Genomic DNA, 21636 nt, shown 5'->3' with positions numbered 1-21636 from the left:
TGCTTTCTAGAATCGTTTGCCTCTAACCGTGTCCTCCTTCCCTTCCTCCCCTCCATCCTTTTCAGGCTTCCATTGTGGCAGAGGCCTATGACTTTATTCCTGACTGGGCTGAAATTCTGTATCAACAAGTGATTCTTAAAGGAGACTTTAATTACTTGGAAGAATTCAAGCAGCAAAGGTTATTAAGACCCAGTATATTTGAAGAGATTTCAATAAAGTAAGTACTAAAATGCCTCTGCTTTGGTGTCAGGCATGGGTTTTAAGAATTTTATAGCTAAGTATAAGCATAACATGTCTAACCCCTCGGCTTTAGATGGCAAAGAGATGTCAAGAATATCCAGAGGGATAAGATCTTTTTAACAGATCGATGCAGAGGAATGAGAACTGCTGGCTTATGATGCTCTGTACCCAAAATGGGAGGAGAGCTACTCAGCTGGCCTGAGGTGCCAAAAACACTAAACATCAAAAAATCCCTTTGGAGCAGGAAATTAAGGCCGGCATTAAGATACTCATTTTTAATGAAATTTCATTGTTATCAAGCACTGATAGCGAGGGCTATACTGGTACCCTAATACTAGTCTGATTTCCTAGACTCAAGCACATTCTTTTCTCTAGGTAATGCTTAGTGTCAGAGCTTATAGCCCTCGCTTAAGATACAGTATTTTAAACCTGTACATTCTTGCTTCTCTGTTTAGATGTAAACATCATCAGCCTACAGAATTTGTTCTGAAAAACCTGAGGAAGTTCCTCACATGCTGTGAAGACGTCTACCTGTATTATAAGCTGGCGTACGAACACAAGCTTTATGATGTTGTCAATGTGCTTCTGAAGGACCCTCAGACCGGCTGCTGTCTGAAGGACATGCTAGCAGGTTAGAGGGACTCAGGTGACACACGAGGGTGGTTACTGCCAGGGATTCTTAAGTGCCTGTTTCTTGTACTGAAATGAGGTACTTAAAGTTTGTGGTCAGCCTGGAGAGAAACACACTGGGGATCTTTGATGTCTGACTGTAAAACACCAGGACTGGCCATACCAGTCCTTTGTGAATAGTGGGCAAGAGAATGAGAAATTTTCACAAGGGAGTTCCTTTTTGAAAATGATTATGCATCTATATCATTTTCTATATATATCAATATCTGTATGTTGGTATTAAAAAAAAAGTTGCATCTTCCTCAGGATCATTTCACTTTAGGGGCTGATACAGTATTTAGGAAAGAATAGCTGTGCCTGCAGATTCCAGTTTCAAAGGAATTTAATATTGTTTACACAGTTGAGGAACAGATGATACATTTCCATTTGTTAGAAACTGATCTCTGTAATAAAATAGATTTGAAATTCAGTGTATGTCATTGTTACTGCTAAGGAAATCTTAGCCCTTGGCTGCCTTAAAGGAAGCAACCTTTATTGGCTGTAATTATTGCTGAAGAGTCACTGCATTCTGTAAATTCCTCAAGTCATTGGATGGTCCTGTCTCCACTTGGTGGTCTACAGAGCTCGGATTGAAGCTTCTACTCCTATGTAAGAGAAATTTAAAATACTTGCTCTGTCCCTATTTTTGATTCCATGGCAGTTTCCAACAAAGACTCTAACCACAGATTTGGTTAAATTGATAACCAGAATAATAGAGAAGATCACCCAGTCTCTGCATACAGCCATCACCTGAGTTATAAGCTCAGTTACTCCAAATAAATACTTCTAGGTATTTAATTAGGCCTTAGTATCTAAGCAACCAAATAATTTCTCCAAATAAATACAAAAGCTTTGTGGCTCTAGAGTGACACTACTAAGGACTTTGCAAATCATTTTTCTCCTAAAACTACGTCTGCTCATCAAGCACTTATAAAGCTTTGTAAGCATATAGAGAACTCAAGTCCCAAGAGCTTTGTTCTATACTCTCCAAAAATATCTCTTGGGAGGTAACACAAAATTGAAGTCCTCACAATAGTGACTTTATTAAATTAGTTGCTTTATAAAACATTGCAGATGTCATAATTGTTAACATAACAATTTACCAAACTGTAGTTAACCGGTGCAGTTTGCTGAGCATGTTTTATAAAGGAAAGGAAATGCCAAAACCCTGTTAAAAGTTGTTCCACTGCAGCCTTGGAGAACAAAGGAAGATTTGTTTCTCAGACACTTACATCAGGCAGATAAAACAGGTGAGGAGTTCCCTGCCCCCCCATCTGAAGCTCTCCGTCAGTAGAACAGTCTGATAAATGGCAACTCGACAGTCTGTGCAGTCAAAAGATTCCACAACTTGTAATGCAGCGATGGAGAGGTTTACCTTCTTCAGCTTCAAAGTTGGAGGGTTTTGGTCATTTACTTATCAAACTAGTGCTTTGCAGCTGCCATGTCTTCACTCTGAGATTAGCAGTCTTCGTCACAATGTATTTTTAATATCCTCACGCTCAATTTTAAGACAAAGCAATTTTAATACTAGGTGGACACCACATGCCCTTGCAGCAGACCGCTTTTCTTGACAAGTTATGAAGTAGTTCAAGGAGGTATGGTTAAGGCTGTATTACTGAATGGTGCTGGTAAATACGACACAATTTTTTTTGTCATGTTGCAACCTTTGTTTCCAATTTAGTGACTGCTGCTATGGAATCAGATAGCAACAATGACAACATTATTAGGTTTGTTTTTTAAAACTATGATTTAGTAGCAACAGAGGTTCCCAATTTTAACCCCTTGGCAACAAGATCCAAGTTCCCTCATTTGCACATTAGCACCTAAGTGTCAAGGGATTAAATAACCAGCACAAAAGATACTGCACTTCTGATTGTAGCATTTGGCAGAACTGAAAGGAAAGGAAGTTGTGCTACATGTTGAAGGGATTGTGGGCAACAGAAAGAAGACACCAGGAGAAGGTGAAACGTCACATGAAGTCTTCGTAGTCTTGCGCGTATCCGCCGTCGTAACCGCCATAATCTGCCAGGTCATCTTTCATGGTGGCCTTTAATCCCCCTCCAGGAACCACACCTTTCTTCTTCTTTTTGGCTTTGCTTTGCTGAAGATAAAAGAGTTAAGTCATAAGACTTTCTCTACTGTGGGATCTTTATTTGGTACAGCAGCCCTCATAGTCAAAAAAAAAGCTCTGGTTCGAGAAAAACCAAGTTCTCTGAGATTCCAGAACTAAGCCAGGGTAATTTCTATCTATAAACAAAGGATGACCACGGCACTCACGTTCCTGTTCTCTTCCAATATAAATGGCATCGGTGAACTCTTGACTTCTAACGAGCCTTCGTGGAAATACCATGTCTACACCCCAGTGTCTGTGTAGCACACATTTCCCACCCAACTCGCTCTCTTACCTTTTCTTGCTTCTGTTTTTCACTGCAGAGCACAGTCAATGAATTGGTAATCTTTTTCAAGTCATCAATTTCCACTAAAAAAATAATAATTTTTAAGAATTTTAGAGAATAAGTAAAAAAGCAAAATACACATTCTTCACAGTGACATGAGAAATCTAATTTGTCCATCATTAACTTCAGCAACTTTGAAAAGGCTGTTACTTTCTCCTAACATGATAGAGAATCTTAAGTCTATGGCTAGGCTCACAAACCAGAACTGTTTAAAATGGCAAACCCAGCAACAAAACTTTATCATGATCTATAATCGCCAAGACACCACCGTTTAACCAGACTCTAGAAACATCTACAGCTCACAGTGCTCCCTGCCGTTCTCCCGTATCCAGTCTAAACACACAGAATAACCATGCCTTATGGAAATTACACCCCCTTGGCTTTCAGAGGGGAGTATCTGAATCAATATGGAAGGCCAATGCTTAAACCCACAGACAACAACTCCCCGACCCCTGAGGTCTCCATTTTCTAGCTCAAGAATGAAAATGAAAATAGGAGGTATCTCAGAAGTCTATGTGCCTGGCTTAACCAGGAAGTAAACTTGGCCAACGCATCCTTCCACCCCGTTAAAATATAAAGCTGGAAACAGACATGCGTTGTTAGCTACCAAAAAAAGTGTTCAATTTTGGTTAGCATCTCTGAAACAGAAAAAATAGTGTCTACAAAATAAAATGACAACTATGGGCATGTCACCGACCACGTTTAGAACCTTCCACTCAGTAATCATTTCCCAAAGAAAATCCACTTTAAATTTACTGTGAAGAATTTCGTTCTCAGTCTTAAAAACAGCAAATACTAGCAAACCTAGTCCCTTCCACCTTGGTGCTGTACCACCGCTGGATGTCAACTCCCACACCCCCTGCCCCTGAAGTGCACGACTCTTCTGGAAGCGTGAAACGAAATCCATGGACCCAGAGAATGCACGGCAGCTCTTGCAGCTGGCTTCCTCATTTATAAAGTGAAAAGACACTCGTCTGTGGTCTCAGTTGTAAATTCTGTATGATTTTCCCCAAAAGTTACTTCCTTAGCTCCCTTCAATATAAAATAAGAAGCTAGTCTTTTATTAGCTGTTGTGCCAACAAGCACAGATGGCTCTGTGGGAAGCCATTGTAAAAACACTCGGAAAGCATCCTCAAAAGACCACTCGCTGTGTATTTGCAGAACATCATTCCTAAGCTACCTGCTAAAAAGCAAATCTTCAGTGTATTATAACATCCCCTACTTAAATCCATCCACAGGGGTCAGAGATGAGAATTACTTACACGAAATACAAACGTCTCGAACTAAGGCTTCCAAAAAATTGGCGTAATATAGTGACTTTTCATATTGTGTAATTTTATCTTTTAGTAACTTTCCAAACTCTGTGAAGTCATCTCTTGAGGATGGGTTCATAGCATCTATTCCACAAACTGTATTATTAACGCCTGTAGGAGAAAGGGGACACACACACTGTCAGAAAGATTTTTTTTAATTTAGAAGTGTTTAAATCCAGTATTTCAGTATCATATCTAAATAACCCTATTATTTCACGCTAAAACAGGTTCTCAACCTGAGTCGACTGAACTCTTCGGACAGAATTCAAGTGGTCTGTACATAATTACTGTATCACAGGCTACTTCACTATTTTGATACCTATTCCAAAATAATAGGTTTCCTTTGTAAGTGAAATCCTCTGTATTTTATGCATTTAAAAACAGTATGTTAAGAAGGGGACCACAGGCTTCACCTGGCCCAAAGGAGCCCCTGGCACAAAAGGGAAGCTCTAAAAGCAATTGTCCAGCAACAGCCTACAGCAAAGATGGGAGAGAAAGGGAAAAAAGCAGACAAAGGTGGACACAGGATGTTCTAAGAAGACTGGAGTGGGCTGACGTTCCCTACCCCAGGGGTCTTCCCCACCCAGGGATCAAACCTGCGTCCCTTGCGTCCACGGCACTGGCAGGCCAGTTCTTTTAGCCCTAGCGTCACCTATTCCTCAATGACCAGGTAATCACTTGTTAACACCAATCCAGTATTTTAGTATTAGAAACACAACATTAAAATCCTATTAAGCAAATGATAACACGTTTTTGCTTTTAATCTATAACTGGTGTCCCATCTTAGAATTTATTACCACATAAACCCTTCTCTTTCACACACACAGGGGTGGCTTTTACCATCCTATGAAGACAGGATAACGGGCATGTGCCCTCTGTAATGAGATGAGAGTGGTGGAGACATGTCGAGCACCTGCCAGTACGCAGGAGCAGCCACAGCAACTCAGGCTGCTGAAGACGCACTGAGGAGTCAGCTCACACGGGCCCCCCCGCTGGCGCAGAGGTTAAAGCCTGGAATGCGGGGGACCCGGGGAAGATCCCTGGGTCGGGAAGATCCCCTGGAGAAGTAAATGGCAACCCACTCCAGTACTCTTGCCTGGAGAATCCCATGGAGGGAGAAGCCTGGTAGGCTACTAGTCCATGGGGTCGCAAAGAGTCGGACACAACTGAGCGACTTCACTTTTCAACTTTTCAGTGAAGAGGAGAGAGGTCACTACAGTCAGCCTGCTCGGTCCATTTTAAAGAAGGGACGGGGAGAGAGATCAAGTAACTAGATCCTTCTAGGGTTCATTTCAAGGTTATTTAACTGTTTCAACAGGATATTCTGCTCTGAAAAAGTATCAATAAGCAGAGCAAGTAAATAAAATGAAACTTTTAACTATTTCTCTGACTTTGAATCTTTATCCTCCGTGCCATGTAACTTCCCCAGGGAACTCTCTAAACTTACTGTTGACAGAGTCCTGAACATACCTTTTATCTTCTACACTAACGACAGCTGCAGGCATGGGACTCAGGAATGGAAGTCCTCTGAGGGTAGGGCCCAGTGAGAGCCAAGAAGGGGCACAGCCTCAGCCTCACCAAGGCCAGCACGCTCTTGCCTAAACCCTACCAGACTTAAGACAGTGACATGCCTACAGTCAAACGCTTGAATCTCACAAAGTTACAGACTTCACACTTACCCAAATTTCATCCAGCTGATACATATTCTTAAATCAGCAGTATACTGTATTTGGGTTCAATAACTTACTTTAATCATCTTTTATACAATACTCTAATTTTTCAAAAATCTGAGCATGTGTCTCACTCTATGTCAAGTAATGAATCCTCAAATACAAACGAGAGAGATTAGGAACTGCTTTCTAATAAAACCCAAATCATCATGCTTCTTCAGAAAAGATGTTTGCTGAATGTTCACACTAGTAAGGCCTCCACTGTATTCACTCCAACTCCAATGCGACACTGTTACCACACCCCCAACTTACCGAAAGTTTCTTTTGCTAATTCAAGGTCAGACTCTTCCTGTAATTTCTTAAGCCTCAGTTTATCTGCTAATTGTTCTTCTGGAGTTAGCACTTTAGGTTCTTCAGGTTCTTCTAACTAAAATGAAGTTTGAAAACAGCTGGTTATAATGAACGCAGTACACGTCTGTACTGTATAATTTTTTTTTCTAGACACATAATAGCAAACATTCATAGTGTTTACTGTATTTCTACAGTAAATTCTTTTAGATATCAATGTTATAGGAAAAAAACCTGAGTCACAAATTAAGCAGCCTGCCCATGGTAACAGAAGGTTAACACAGGTAGTAATGTCACAGAGTTGAGATTTGACGACTCGGTTTATTTCATGGTGATTTTTTTAAATTAAGGAATTGAGACTGCAGACAAGTTGAAAATAGCTTTCTTATACTCTGGCTAAAACTGTATACTGAAAATCTGTTTTAGAGTTAACTCTGGTAATATTCATCAAGTCTTTAAAGTATTACTATCTGCTTCAATAAAACAACTCCATTTTGAGGGATTCCTCCTAAGAAACCACGGATGCACACAAATGTCTAACCAAAGAAGGTCAGATGGGGTTTTATTCATAATATCAAGCGAATGTGGAGATGATCTGAACGTTCCACAACAGAATGGTTAAAGTATATGGCACATCCATAACAGATATTATGCAGACATACAAAAAAACTTTTTTCAAAGAATTAGAAGAACATTTCCCCCTTATTGATCTTTTTATTCCACTTGAGAGGACAATTAATAGTCTAATTTATATCCTTTCTATATGCCATAAGTTTCTATAACAAATATGTTACTAAGAGGAAATACCTTTGATGATATTTATCAAAGTGGAGAAAAGGTGAAGGGAATTTGTGCCATTCACAAATATCCATACCTGTGCAGTTTGAAGATTTTAATTCAAAAGGCCACTTCTGAAACAGGTCACATTTTATTTCTCATGGAGAAGATTTTCTAGAAAAAGGGAACTATCTCAACTGTATTGATGGAACTGAACACCCTTATTTCCTGCATCAAAACTGAGTCTGTTCTAACTCAACACTTCACCTGAGATAAAAGCAACACACTGAGTGTAAGGGTTCTTTACTTTGGAGACTAATCAGGACACAAAAGATTAAGTATAATGCTGAATTTCAAAGACCAACTTCTTTGAGCTATAAGAATCCATTCCTTGTTCTGAACATATAAACATGCGGGTAAGTATTTTTAGATACACAAATACAAGATTACTAAGAAGGATCTAAAATGATCCTGACGGGGGAGAAACAGACATTCTCACATATTGTTGGCCATGATAATCTGCTACTAAAAAGGAATCGCAGGAGCTGATTCCAGGCCTAAGAGAGTTTACCAGATGAATCTATTGTACCAGAGAACAAGGAACCTTTCACAGACTAGCGGGGCTCTGTGAGACAGAGGAAGACAGGGACAACTTAGAGGGACCCCACTGCCCAACACTGGGGCAATTTAAGCAGGAAAAAAAATAATCACTATATCTAAATGAATTCATAAAGACCTCTAAGTCCATAAATTTACTCAAAAAGAAAAAACTGAAACCTACAAAATCCTTCATTTTTCACCACTTAAAGTTACCACACCCCCTCCTTACTCTGAAAATTAGTAATCATACGAATTAAGCTTTTATGGTTTCTAGCACAAACCATATCCAAAGTAACCAAATAGAAAAAAAGGGGGGAAAAGCCAGCCAATAAGAAACTGGAAGTCATAAAATGAAATACCACCATTCTGCCACACCTAAAGAAATACTCAGGCAATGATCACTGACCCTAAAACTAACCCTAAAACTGGATTACCAGAAAAAGAAATCTGTCATTTTACAAGAGAAGGACCAAGCTGTCATCAGCGTAACTCAGTCATCAATTTCAGCATCACTAGTAATAGTACAGACATCGTATGACTTCTGATGTGATTGATACAACATGAAGCATACAGCATTATATGTGAAGTATTCCAACCAAAAGTGTTCACTCTAATTCCAATTAGACTTCCAGACACGACTGCCAAGTTACAGGAAACTCAACTACAAGGAAGCAGTAAGACAAACCTAGAGGCTGGGTGCTCTACCGACGCTGCCCTGCTCTCTTCAGCAAGTCTGTCGTTTGAGAGAGAAAGATCCTAGGAGATTTAGAGTACATTAACAACCAAATAAATGCAAGGTGCTTGCCTGAACAAATCATATGCAAGGCTATTTTGGGACAAATAAAGAAATGCACACAACCTGAATATAGAGGGTGTTTAAAAAGGGAAAATTATATGAGAAATCACTTTGCTTTTTCAGAAATGCATACTGAAGTATTTAAAGGAAAAATGCATAGTTTGTTATTTATTGGATTATATTTTAGCAAAAAAAAAAAAAAAAACAAATGAAGCAAGTTGGCAAAATATTAACAACTGGTAAATTTAGATGATTTATATATGACCCATTATGCTATTTTCTTGAAATTTCTCTTAATAAAAAGTCAAGGGAATTCCCTGGTGGTCCAGTGGTTAGGCACTTTCACTGTGGAGTTGTTTCACCAGGTTAAAAATAAAATAAGAAAGGTTGCTATGATCTATGGTAAGATTTCCATGATTATTAAATAAAGCCAGGGTAAAAACAATAAAAAATGGGTGGAATATGACCATATAGTTGTATACAAATATATAAAGTCACCTTGGAGACATCATAATACACCAATATTTCAGTAAATACTTAAGTAAATATTTAAATAAATACAGTATTTAATACACCAGTGTATAAGTAAATACACCATATTTACTTACAGGATAAAGGGAAAGAAACAGAACAAATCTTTGAAGAGCTGGGAGCCCCTCTTTAATACCATTTTGATTTCTGAATCATGTCAACATGTTTTTTATTCAAAAAGTGACTGAACACAAAATTCCTGATCCTGCTCCAAATGATCAAAAACATTTATATAGTACATGGCAGAGAAATGGATGCTTTTTATATTTACTCAAAATGTACACTGAAGAAAAAAAAAAAGACTAATCACAGCTAGAGAGAACTGCAAGACACTGATAAAAATCCCTGACTATGGTCACAAGACAATCCTGAACGCTTCCAAATGTCTGTGAAAATCTAAAAGGCATTCTAACACATAAAGCTTCCGGGTTTGGTTTTTGCAAAAACCACAAATTCAGTTTCTCTGGGATCACCTGATCTGATAATATCCACTCACAGCCTTCACAAAGCCCTTTGCACGATCAGGGAGCATTTGCGGCTGCTAAGGCACTGCACCACTACCGACGTGAGGATTCTGTGTTATGGAGAACAAATAGGACTTACTCTCTTTTTAATTTCCTCTTGCCTTTTCTTCTGCTGCCGTTCTTTCTCTTTTATTTTCTCTGCTATTTTTTTCTTCTCTGAAATTTTTACTTCTGAAAGTAAAGAAATGTTTTAATCATAGTTAATCTTAAATATTTTCTAGTTTATGAATGAGACAGACATGATACTTATAATACTTTATGAGATCAAACCTCTCCCAGCTCCAATTTAGATGGTGATATCCTGGCAAATAAGAACAGAAAAGTTCCGGGACTTCTTTTCTCCTCTCTAATCTAACCCCCAAGATCCAAACACTTCCTTTCATATTTCCCCACAGTCCTCTGGGCAGGACTTAGACCATTCAACTCTGATGCCTCATCCTCTAACCTGATTACATTTTAAAGAGAGAGAGAGAGAAGAGATGTAGGGAGAAGAGAACGAAACAGAAGGATGTTTGGTTTCTAAAAATAACCAAAATTTCCAATTTTGCAGCATTTTGTTAGTTGTCTTAACATAAGCATCAGAGTAAGATCTAAACCCCAAAACAGGAAGCCCATGGATCACCTGGTTTTACTTCTGCTGCTTCTTTTTTTTCATCTTCATCATCATCCCAGTTTTCCTAAACAAGAGAAAACTCCGTTAATGCTTCTTACACGCTTACCTTTCCATGTGACTTTATTATTCTGACACCACGGAAACAAGTTTGCTGGGTTACTTTTTTTTTCATCTTTTTTGGTGTTACATTAAGTTTATAATTTTGGGAGAGCTGATATAATGCTGAACTGCCCTAGCCAAGAAAAAGGGCTATCTTTGCACTTGTTCAAGCCTACCTCTGTATCTTTCAAAGAACTTTTAAAGTTTCTCTTAGAAGATTTTGCATGCTTCTCATTAGGTCTCTCCCTAAGTATTTCGTCTTCCCTGTTGCCACTGAAATATTTTTTTTCCCATTTTATGTCCTCTGACTGGTGGTTTTATCATTTATACAACAGCTATAAGGTTTTCTATGCTAACTTGATATCCTGCTACCATATAAACGTAAATACATATATGTTGTGCTCAGCCACGTCCGACTCTTTGTGACCCCACGGACTGCAGCCCACCAGACTCCTCTGTCCATGGAATTTTCCATCAAGAATACTGGAGCGGGTTGCCATTTCCTACTCCAGGAGATTTTCCCGACCCAGGGATCAAACTCACGTCTCCTGTGTCTCCTGCATCAGCAGGCAGATAGATGCAACACAGTGCCCCACTCTGAAGCCCAGGTACCTTACCCATTGCGTGTATCACTTCAGTTAGTTCCACCACTGAGTCTCTATGGGCTTCCAGGTACACTACCGTATCATCTGCAAATGAGACAGCTTTATGCCTTCCTCACCAATCTGTGCGGCTCCACAGTTCTCTCTCCTATCTAACCACACTGGCAAAGCCTCTAGCACAGTGTGGAGGGCAGTGGAAGGCGGCGGGCGCCAAGCCCTTGCTCTCTGAATGGGGACGCCTGCAGTGCTCCCTGCGAGGCGCTATGTGGCCCCCACATTCATGGAGCGAAATTCAAGCTTTCTTCCACTGCTCTGAATTCCAAGTCAATTAGAAAGCCTTTTCTCAAAGCAAGGAATTTCCTTCTGGAAGATGTATGCTTCCATTGTTTCTTCATTTACATCTCTGATCCTTTGGAATTTTTTCTTTTCTATGATGGATCTAAGTACGGATCTAATTTTATCTTTTCCCAAATAGTTACCCAGTTGTCAAAGCACCAGCTATTGAAAAGTCCACCTTTCTAATACTCTATAATAACTGTAACTGGAGTATTATCTTTAAAAACTGTGAACCACTATGTTGGTTCCAAATTGGGAAAGGAGTACATCAAGGCTGTATATTGTCACCCTGTTTATTTAACTTATATGCAGTGTACATCACGAGAAATGCCAGACTTGATGAAGCACAAGCTGGAATCAAGACTGCCGGGAGAAATATCAATAACCTCAGATATGCAGATGACACCACCCTTATGGCAGAAAGCGAAGAGAAAGAGCCTCTTGATGAAAGTCAAAGAGGAGAGTGAAAAAGCTGGCTTTAAACTCAACATTCAAAAAACTAAGACCATGGCATCCAGTCCCATCACTTCATGGAAAACAGATGAGGAAACAGTGTCATACTTTATTTTCTTGGGCTCCAAAATCACTGCAGACGGTGACTGCAGCCATGAAATTAAAAGACGCTTGCTCCTTGGAAGAAAAGCTATGACCAACCTAGACAGCATATTAAAAAGCAGAAATATTATTTTCCCAACAAAGGTCTGTCTAGTCAAAGCTATGGTTTTTCCAGTGGTCATGTATGGATGTGAGAGTTGGACCATGAAGAAAGCTGACCACTGAAGAATTGATGCTTTTGAACTGTGGTGTCGGAGGAGACTCCTGAGAGTCCCTTGGACTGCAAGGAGATCCAACCAGTTAATCTTAAAGGAAATCAGTCCTAAATATTCACTGGAAGGATTGAATCTGAAGCTCCTCCAATACTTTGGCCACCTGATGCAAAGAACTGACTCCTTGGAAAAGACCCTGATGCTAGGAAAGACTGAGGGCGGGAGGAGAAGGGGACAGCAGAGGATGGGATGGTTAGATGGTACCACCGACTAGATGGACATGAGTTTGAGTGAGCTTCAGGAGTTGGTGATGGACAAGGAATCCTGGCGTGCTGCAGTCCATGGGGTGGTAAAGAGTTGGACAGGACAGAAGTGAGTGACGCCATACACCTGAAACCTGTAACACTGCAAGTCAACTATACTTCAGGTTTTTAAAAAGCCCATCCTTGCCCTGGGAGTTTCCACATACTAAGCTTCCCAGGTATCTCTGCTTCCTATTCTACCCCGCTGGCTTGTTGCCTCTTCACGTACCAGTGCATACTGTTTTAATCAGAGGCTTTATGGTATGTTTTTAATGTAAGCTGGGGCTAATCCCCCCTTTTCAGGTTTTTTAGGGTTTTCCTGGCCATTCTTGCACACTGTTTCTCCATATGAACTTTTATATCAACTTGTCTAACTCCACAAAAAAGCTTCTCCATTAACAATTAAAACACAAGACCACCAAGCCAAAACTAACGGCCTCTCTTAAATAATTCACAGTAGCTTTAAACAAAAAACTGAGCTGTGTTTACACTTACTTTCCCAAATGTAGAAGCATCCAACATTCTGGCTAATGGTTCTAATTATTTCAAGCAATATTCCATACAACATAACCCTGGCTAATGAATCAAATCTGTATAAAAATTTAAGCCCAATTTTTAAAAATTAAACTTGAAAAAAAGAAAAAAAGAGTTCAGCTCGGTACAATAGAAGAGTCAAGAGCTGACCCACAGCCTCGCGGAACCAGCTCCCTAACTCGGGCAGGGCGCCTTCAGGTGGCTCTTTTCTAGGCCTAGCACAGGCCCTGAGCGAAACATAAACAGTCATCAAACCACGTTTAAAGGGGCCGCAGAACTTACAAGGGTTAAGTCTAACAGAGAAAGACACAGCCCTGTGTTTAAATAGGGCTTTAACCTACAGGGAACCTGACCACTATCTCAACCACCACCCGGCACTCAAGGACGCGCCGTCTGAAGCTGAGCCAGAGGATGACGGACAAGGCAGGAGGCCCTGGCACGGCCGGAGGGGCAGGGCTGACTAACACGCCACAGCCGCGGCAGCAAGCGTCTGGCTTTGTAACGCAGGAGGCCGTAAATCTGAACCAGGCTCGGTGTCTGCAAACTAACCAAGCCTTGACTCTTAATAAAAATCTAAATCCAAAGAAATAAAAAATCTTGCTCACGGCTGCCATGGAGTGGGAAGAACTCGGAATAGAAGCATTTTTATAATCTCTTTACCTTTGCAATTTAACCCATAGTTCATAGTTAACAAACACAATGAAAGCAAACCAGCCAGTCACTGTGTGAACATCTAAGAGTTGGAAATTGGACGGCAAACGTTCCTATCCCCCTGCCGGTTTGCTTAAGTGCTTGCGTCAATACAGCACTGTCCAAAAGGAAGCAGAGAGCTAAAACTAAAAGCTGACTACTACTGTAAGTTTTTGGTCATTTTAATCGTCACAGCACATAAGAAAGCTGGGTGTGTGAGTGGTATGCCACTTAGATGGTTCTTAGATCAAAGAACTATCTGCTTGCTTCTTGGGGATGCTTATAGCTCCCCACTAATACCAGTGACGGTGACAGTGGGGGCAGCAACAGATCGCATCGACTAAGTGCTTACTTTGCACTAAGCGCCACGCAAAGGACTTTATGTTTTTTTTTTTTTTTAATTCTTTGGCCATGCTGCACAGTTTGTGGAAATTTAGTTCCCTGACCAGGGATTGAACCTGGGCCCGTGGCAGTGAGTCCTGCCAGGAAAGCCCCCAAAGAACTTTGCATATGGCCACACAGTTAACCCTTGCAAAAGTCCTGCAAGTAAGGTAGTGTTATCCCCACTCACAGAAGGACACCAAGGCCCAGAGATAACTATCACACAATCTGAATGGGAAAATAATGAAGGAACCTGTTTTGAACAGGACAAAATTTCTTTAAAGTGTCATATTAAACATCATTTCTTACCTGAATCCTGAAGTATACATGTCTGGCAACTAGGTCCCTCCACATCAAAATCTGTTCTTTCAATTAGTCCTGGAATGGAGTCCCCTGGAATTGCAGGGAATCCCATATCAAAGAGAAGGGTTAGGGCACATACTAAGACATGCCCAGCTACAACTATGCCAGATACTAAGACACGCCCAGCTACAACTATGCCAGATACTCATCTCAAATTGCCTGAGATGGATTTCTACTAATTTTAACAAATGAGTCTAGCAGCCTCTGGGAGCAGGAGCTCAAGAGGAGCGAGGCATAGCTGAAAATGAGCAGCCCCATCCCAGTAACTCCCGCACAGGGAAACAGCACAACACGGTAGGGTTTTTGCTCAGTGCTGGTGTTCCTCAGTTCCCTGCACCAGTAAAACCTCACCCCCGGGTCACCGCTGGTCCAGGGTTGCATCCACCCTGACTCTGCATCCCGCCTCTCCCTGCCCCTGGCTTCCCTTTCGAAGAATGACCTCATTCCAGACGGCGACACACCGTCCCCTCAGTCCAAGTGTGAGGAGGCCACCTAGACTTTCAGCACAGAAGGGACTGCAGCAGCAGAAACAGCGGTTCCTATCTCTAAGTCCTGGAAACAACTACGACACGTGCTCCTCAGTTCACGAACAGACCATGGAAGGCACCCTTCACCCCACAGTGCTGGAAAACAGTCTGCTCCTTTTTTATAGAAGTCACCCCTATACTGAGGACAAGCTCCTCAGGAAGCGAGCACCGTGACGTCAGAAAAAACAGACTGGTCACATTTCCCGAACAAATGTAATCCCCAAAGCAGAAGGCCACGTAGCTTTCCCCAAGAACTTACGACAGTTTTTGCATCCTTAGTCATAAAAGTAAATGCATAAAAGCAGAGTGTTTAAAACTGCCCAATTTTCCATAAACATCAAGACTTTGTAAATGCTGACAATAAATTCAGATAAAATACAAGAAGGGTTCCAAGAGAAACAGCTAAGATTAATGGTTGTTTTTGGTTCAAGAGTTACCTATCAATATCCAATTAAATTTTTAACCAATTATCACTGGTAGTCAATACATCTTCCAACTACAATATCCAAAAGTATTTCTCTCCAGAAGTATTTTCAAGCATTTAAAGTATTAATATCTCCAGTATTAACCAGGCTCTTCTGAAACGGCCAGCTTTCTCAGAAGAGCAGCTGCTTATAACCTACCTTATCTAAACTTACGTTCTACAGATAAACATCCAGCATCACCGGAGCCGTTTCTCTGAAAAAGATGGGTGTTTTTCAAGTTTAAAACCTGCTTCCCAACTAAATACAACTAAGAACTGAAAACATAACAGAAAACATTTAAACCCTGGCTCCTTTTTATTTCTAATAACGCAGCCTGTAGGCGGACAGCCTGTCATTTTATAATGTATAACTACAGAATGTCACGTGCAATGAGAGAACACGCTAAGGGCTGAAAATGCTTTCCAACTTAAGCAAGATATATTTATAGACCATCCAACAGAAGTGGCTTCACATGAGCAGAAGACTCTCCTGCCCCACAGCAGAAGCCCGTGAACTAATATACGCACCCCTCCTTTTCTTCTTAAGCACAATCGTTTGCTTTAGAGAAAGCATAATCTCTTGAAGCAAGAGAGTCTTTGCTGGGTGTTCTGTGAGCTGTGCCAGTTCTGTGCTGAGAACCCTCACAACTCTGCAGTGAGCTCCTGCCGCGGCTGGGCCTGGCAGCAAAGGGTCGCTTTTAAAATGAGCGCAAATGTTCTTCCGTCACCTCAGTACTCCGCTGGTCTCTGGAAGCCAGGGCATCTGTCTCAATAAATTCTACTTCACTTAATGCATTAAGTTTTTAACACACTACTATGGCTCAGCACTCTGCTGAATTCCATCTCAACACCGACCTGTCTCATATTTGGAAGTGTTATCCATCAATTCTACTTCAAATTCCTGGCTAAGCTAGGTTAAGAACAAGACACTCAACGCTAAACAAACAGCCTATTTATTTTCGATGGTCCAGGACAGCAAATATATTAGGTAAATATTTTTCAGCAACAAACGCACTTCCCAACTAAAAACTTACTAGTTTATAAAAAATTGTCAGGGTATTAAAATGATACAACTGATATCTTCTTCAAAATAATCTGGCTGGGTGAGGAGAGCAGTAAGACAGAACATAGAAAATAGAAGGTTGGCCATGGCTTTATTAAGCTTTTCTTTCCACTTCTGTGTATGTTTGGAATTCTTCACGAGACACGCACATGCACACACATACATACACACCTTCCAGATATCCATTCCTAGCAAAATGCCTGCCTTCTGAAACTTCCCAACAATCTCCCATGTCTTTGAAATGTAATCCTCTACTTCAGAGTGCTGTTTCCAATGCTTCAAAAATGTCCTTACTCTGGTATATTTAAACTATTAACTGGGATACGGTCCTAACAGACAGCTGAATGGGCACAATAAGGCACGCAGTTTTCAACTCATCCAGTTCTCTAGGGTCTTTTAAAGACATTTTGTAATAACATTATGGAAGCAAATGTGTGAGACGCTTAATTACAGCCAGAAGTTTTCTCAAAACAAACTACACCCTTTGAATAAATCTAGCTTCTGTCTGTTTTAGTGAAATGATGGGAGTCTAGTAAAATGGAGTGAAAGTTGTGTTGTTCCTGCTTGCAGTGGGTAGGTACTCACAGCAAGCAGAAAAAATGATCAACACAGCCTCCACATCATTCCAGAAATGGGGAAGGGGTCCAGAGATACATGCCAAGCAAACAATTTCTCCCACTGTCTCCGCACTGGTATCAGGATAGGGTAGAGAGGGGAAATAAAGCTATGGTAAGAGACAAGTACGCTCCCTGGTTCTCACCTTTTAAACTGGTGAGAAGCACAGCCTCCCCACCTCCCCCCGCCACCAGTGAATATGAACAATCCTAATTTCACCTAAATCCACCCCTGCCACTATCAGACAGCTATTTGAAAAGTCAAGGGCAGCAAAATGCTATGTCTACTGAAAGACATTAACCTATTGGAGCAAGTTACTGTAACAAAAGACCTTAGTTTTCCTTTCATTTCTCAGGATGTTACAAAGGACATTAAGCCTATACTCTTAAAGGCTAAACACTAGGTGCTGACACAGACTGAAGAACTTACTGTTTCTTCCTACCTTACTTTCGAAGGACTTTTCAAAAATTCACATACTGTATTCTTTAAGGACCGTGACTATTTAATCTCATGAAAACTAAACCTTGTTAACAACTGCTACAAAAGGATTAGCATTAGAATATGAGAATGCAGAAATTTGGTATTAATGTATTCCTTACTTTTTGAAAGTTCACTTTATGACACTTCACTTTTTTTTAACAACGTACCTTAGTACCTGTATTCGCTAAGTGAAATCCAAAGACAATTTACAATTTTATGACAAGTGAAAACAGCATCTGTTTTTGCACTGAGCTATTACAGTGGCAGTGAGCACCCTAAGCAGCAAGAGTGGCACCATCAAGGCCAAGTTCATTCTCCACCAAGCTCCTCAGAATCTAAGCACCAAGCTGCCACAGCTTTGAACTGTGTCTGTGAGCATCTGTACATTTGTTAGCAAGATGTGTCCTAAAGTAACTGCTTCTTTCAGCTTAGGAAAAGTTTGATAGGAATGCTCTAGTTTCAGAAAGCAGGGAAAACCTGCTCATTACCATTCAAGGTGACAAATTTCAACTCTAGATTCTGAGCAAGCAAAAACTTGCCTGACAACCGTGGTCATTCCATTCAAAACAAAAAACACACAGTAAACACCCATTGCGGAGAGAACTTACTCCTACTGAGCTAAAGAGAGCACAAAATGTGGCACAAAAATGACCCCAGATACACGATCTAAACAGCCTAAGCATATTTTCCATTAGCCAGAAAAATTAAGACTACATCTAGAAGCAAGAGAGAATTATTTACCCAGTGCCTACCAAGTGTCAGACAACTGCCTAATGCCTCATATATTATCTCCTTTAAAGTGCAAAATAATGCCTGAGACAGCTTCTGTAATGCTAAGGTTGGGAAATGGGGGAGGGGGGTGATTGAAAAACTGGTTTATGTTCACAAACAGAAATTGTCAAGCCAACAATATGGATCCAGGTCTGTCTGACCCTAAACTGCTAGGAACCAAACTGCTCCACGGACACCTGATCTTGGAAATCTCTGAGGAACTCAGCAGAAACAGAGCTACATCTCAACATGGAAATAAAATGGGCAAGTTCAGCTTTCTGCTACTCAAAGATCAACTTCAAAGTTTAAGTAAAAGAAATAGGCTATTTGTATAAAACAAATTCTGCACTGGAGAGACAAGATAGCCTTTATGTAACATTTGCCTTTAAGTAGGATTTATAACTCCTAAACCTCCAAAATTAGTTCAAGTGGTCAGAATTCTATTTATCAGGATAGACACCATTTAGATACAATAATTTCAGTCAGGCTTCTCCATATCAGTCTAGACTACTTCATTCAAACTTCATTTTCTGGTAATTCCTGATTCTCTAGTCGCTTCTTCTCACTTATTCCCAATTTTCCTAACAGATGTCTTAACTCTTGGATCTACTATGCATAGAAGTGAAAGGACAAATCTGAACTAAAGGCTCAAAACACAGAATCTGCCACAGTGTAGGGAGGGAACTAATATTGTGCAATGAGGGTGATAACACAATCCATTCCCACGCCTACACAACACGTAAATGAAACAAAAATGTAAATATCTCCACAACAGTGTTGCTTATTAATTAACCCCAAGGTTTGAAAGGCTCACATCATCCCTGAACCTCAGGCTGTTCAAGGAACTGGACATCCACCTCATCAGACCAAAGTAAAATCTAAATAAAAGCAGTATGGACACAGAGTTCCTAACGATCATCTAGCTTAATTTTTTTTTTTTTAACTCAAGCAGAAAGATTTGTAGGGTTTGTTATCATGAGCTGGGGGTAGAAGTCAGAAGAATAAACAATTCACTAAATGAATCAAAACCACAGAAAACCATTTTCCAACTCATATTAAATTTTATCTTCATGGAAATAAAGATTTTGAGAACTTCATTAATAAGGATCCTAACATTCTGCACTTGAGAGATTTGTAGCTACTAGAAAAACAAAAACGCAGCAGTCATAATGTCATCTGAAGCCACACGATGAGTCCCCAGGAGGCGTCAAAAGCAAACGAAATATACAAAGCATAGGAAAAACAAAACAAACACCGGGCTCCCCCGCCTTCTCCAACCATGAAATCAGTATTTCCTTACGGGTTCCCGTGTAGATGAATAACCCACTCTATCAGCGCTCCATTTTCCAAGTCGCTGTGTAGACTAGCCAGGTTTCTGACCACTAAGGTAGCTCTCTCAGGCCTCAGTTCATCCTTCTACCACACGTAGGGAGAGGGGGGTCTAAAAATTATTTCACTTGTGTGTGGGGAAGAAAGGCGGCTGAAACTACACCACAATATTTCACACATTTAAAAGCTCTAACAAACTCCACCAGCGGGCCTTTGGGGCTGCAGACGAGCTACCAGCCCGAGGGACGCCTGAGCTCCAAAAGGCAAGGGGGTTAGGAAACGCCCCATCTGGGAAGAGCCAGGGGCCCCACCGCACCCTCCCTTTAGGGCTGCAGACGAGCTCCCAGCACGAGGGACGCGTTACGAGACGCCCCATCTGGGAAGAGCCAGGGGCCGCGCTCTCGCCTCCCGGTCTCAGGCCCGCGCAGGGCGCACGTGGGCCGGCCCAGCCGCGGCTGTCACCTCCTGTCGCCGGCTGGCGGCGGGTCCGGGCAGGCGCGGACCCTCTAAGAGGGGCTGGGGCCCGCCACTCGCCCGGCAGGCTCGGCAGACCGCGCAGCCCGCCTCCGGCCCTGTGGCCGGCGGACCGGGGGAGCAGGGCACCGCCGGGCCCTGCGCTCGCGTCCCCACACGGCGCGCAGGCCCGGGCGGCGCCCCGGGCCCCGCGTCCGACCTCCCGCCCCAAGGCGGGCACCCCGGCCCACCCCGCGCGGACCCACCTTGACGTCCTCGTCCTCGTCCTCGCCCTCCCAGCGGTCCCCGCCGGCAGTGCCGCCGCCCCCCACCTTCCGCACCGGGTCTTCCACTGCGAACGTGTCCGCGTCTGCGGGAAGAGAGTCGCGTTAATGACAGTCTGGGGCCAGCGCCGGCCGGCCCGACCCCCGAGCTTCCCCTCACCCCAGGAGTCGGAGTCCCCAGCCGCCGCCGCCGCCATATCGAGCCGGGCGTGAGCGTGTGTGAGGGAAGACGGGGGAGAGTTAGCGCGGCGGAGGTGAGTCACCGGATCCGCGCTCGTCGCCCGCGCGGGGAACGCTGGGACCGCGGCAGACTCAACGCAGAGGCCCCGCCCACTCAGCGGCCGGAAGGGGCGTGGGAGCGGCCGGAAGGGGCGTGGGAGCGGCCGGAAGGGGCGTGGGAGCGGCCGGAAGGGGCGTGGGAGCGGCCGGAAGGGGCGTGGGAGCGGCCGGAAGGGGCGTGGGAGCGGCCGGAAGGGGCGTGGGAGCGGCCGGAAGGGGCGTGGGAGCGGCCGGAAGGGGCGTGGGGCGCGACGGGCGCCCGGGGCTCTTCCGCGCTCCACTCGGTGCCTGAGGGGTCCGGCGGGCCAGTGCGGCAAGGCGGCCGGCGGGAAGGGAGGGTCGGCCCGCCTCGCGCGCCCCGGGAAGGAACAGGCAGTGCGGGGACCGTGGCGGCACCCTGTCTGGCGCTTGGCTGTCGCCTGCCCTCTCTCTTCCTCCCGGGCCACCCTGCGCCCGACGCAAGCGGCGCGGCGCGCCTCTGCTCGCGTGGACCCCGCCCCCGGGCGCGGGTAACAGCGGCAGAGAGTCAGCACGCCGCGCCCGGCTGTGGGCGGCGGAGTGGCCTCCACGTCCCCGGGGCGCGCGATGGCGCGCTGGGCGAGATGGGCCTCTGGAACCTGAAGGGCGCAGGGCGCCGGGAGAAGCGAGCGGAGAGCACCGAGTTCCTGGCAGCCTCCCAGCCGAACAGCTAAGATTTAGCTAAGATTTAGCTCCCGGCACGTTTGCCGGCAGTGCGTCACGAAGGGATCGAAGGGAACCCC

General features: G+C 43.0%; 2 protein-coding genes across 3 annotated transcripts in view; one reads left to right on the top strand and one right to left on the bottom strand.

Annotated features, from left to right (window-relative positions):
* Positions 1–5851, top strand: part of SPG11 (SPG11 vesicle trafficking associated, spatacsin) — a 79611-nt gene extending 73760 nt beyond the window's left edge. The window contains exons 39-41 of the mRNA XM_052647091.1: positions 66–217; positions 696–871; positions 5506–5851. Of these exons, the coding sequence (XP_052503051.1) occupies positions 66–217; positions 696–871; positions 5506–5528 (351 nt within the window). The 3' untranslated portion in view covers positions 5529–5851. The remainder of the gene's footprint in view (positions 1–65; positions 218–695; positions 872–5505) is intronic.
* Positions 1936–20888, bottom strand: EIF3J (eukaryotic translation initiation factor 3 subunit J). Of its 2 annotated transcripts, XM_052647092.1 has the most exons (8): positions 20757–20888; positions 20579–20682; positions 10547–10601; positions 10004–10095; positions 6661–6775; positions 4628–4789; positions 3315–3388; positions 1936–3010 (listed from the first exon to the last, which is right to left on the bottom strand). In XM_052647092.1, exons 1-8 carry the CDS (start codon positions 20791–20793, stop codon positions 2879–2881), a joined length of 771 nt encoding a protein of 256 aa, XP_052503052.1. In that variant the 5' UTR covers positions 20794–20888; the 3' UTR covers positions 1936–2878. The 2 variants fall into 2 exon arrangements, with proteins under 2 accessions (XP_052503052.1, XP_052503053.1); XM_052647093.1 differs by lacking the exons at positions 20579–20682; positions 20757–20888 and adding an exon at positions 14558–14641.
* Positions 20889–21636: the final 748 nt, after the last annotated feature.

This window comes from Budorcas taxicolor, chromosome 10 (genome assembly GCF_023091745.1).
Source record: "Budorcas taxicolor isolate Tak-1 chromosome 10, Takin1.1, whole genome shotgun sequence".
Taxonomy (NCBI): domain Eukaryota; kingdom Metazoa; phylum Chordata; class Mammalia; order Artiodactyla; family Bovidae; genus Budorcas; species Budorcas taxicolor.
This window is presented reverse-complemented; position numbering and strand designations above follow the sequence as displayed.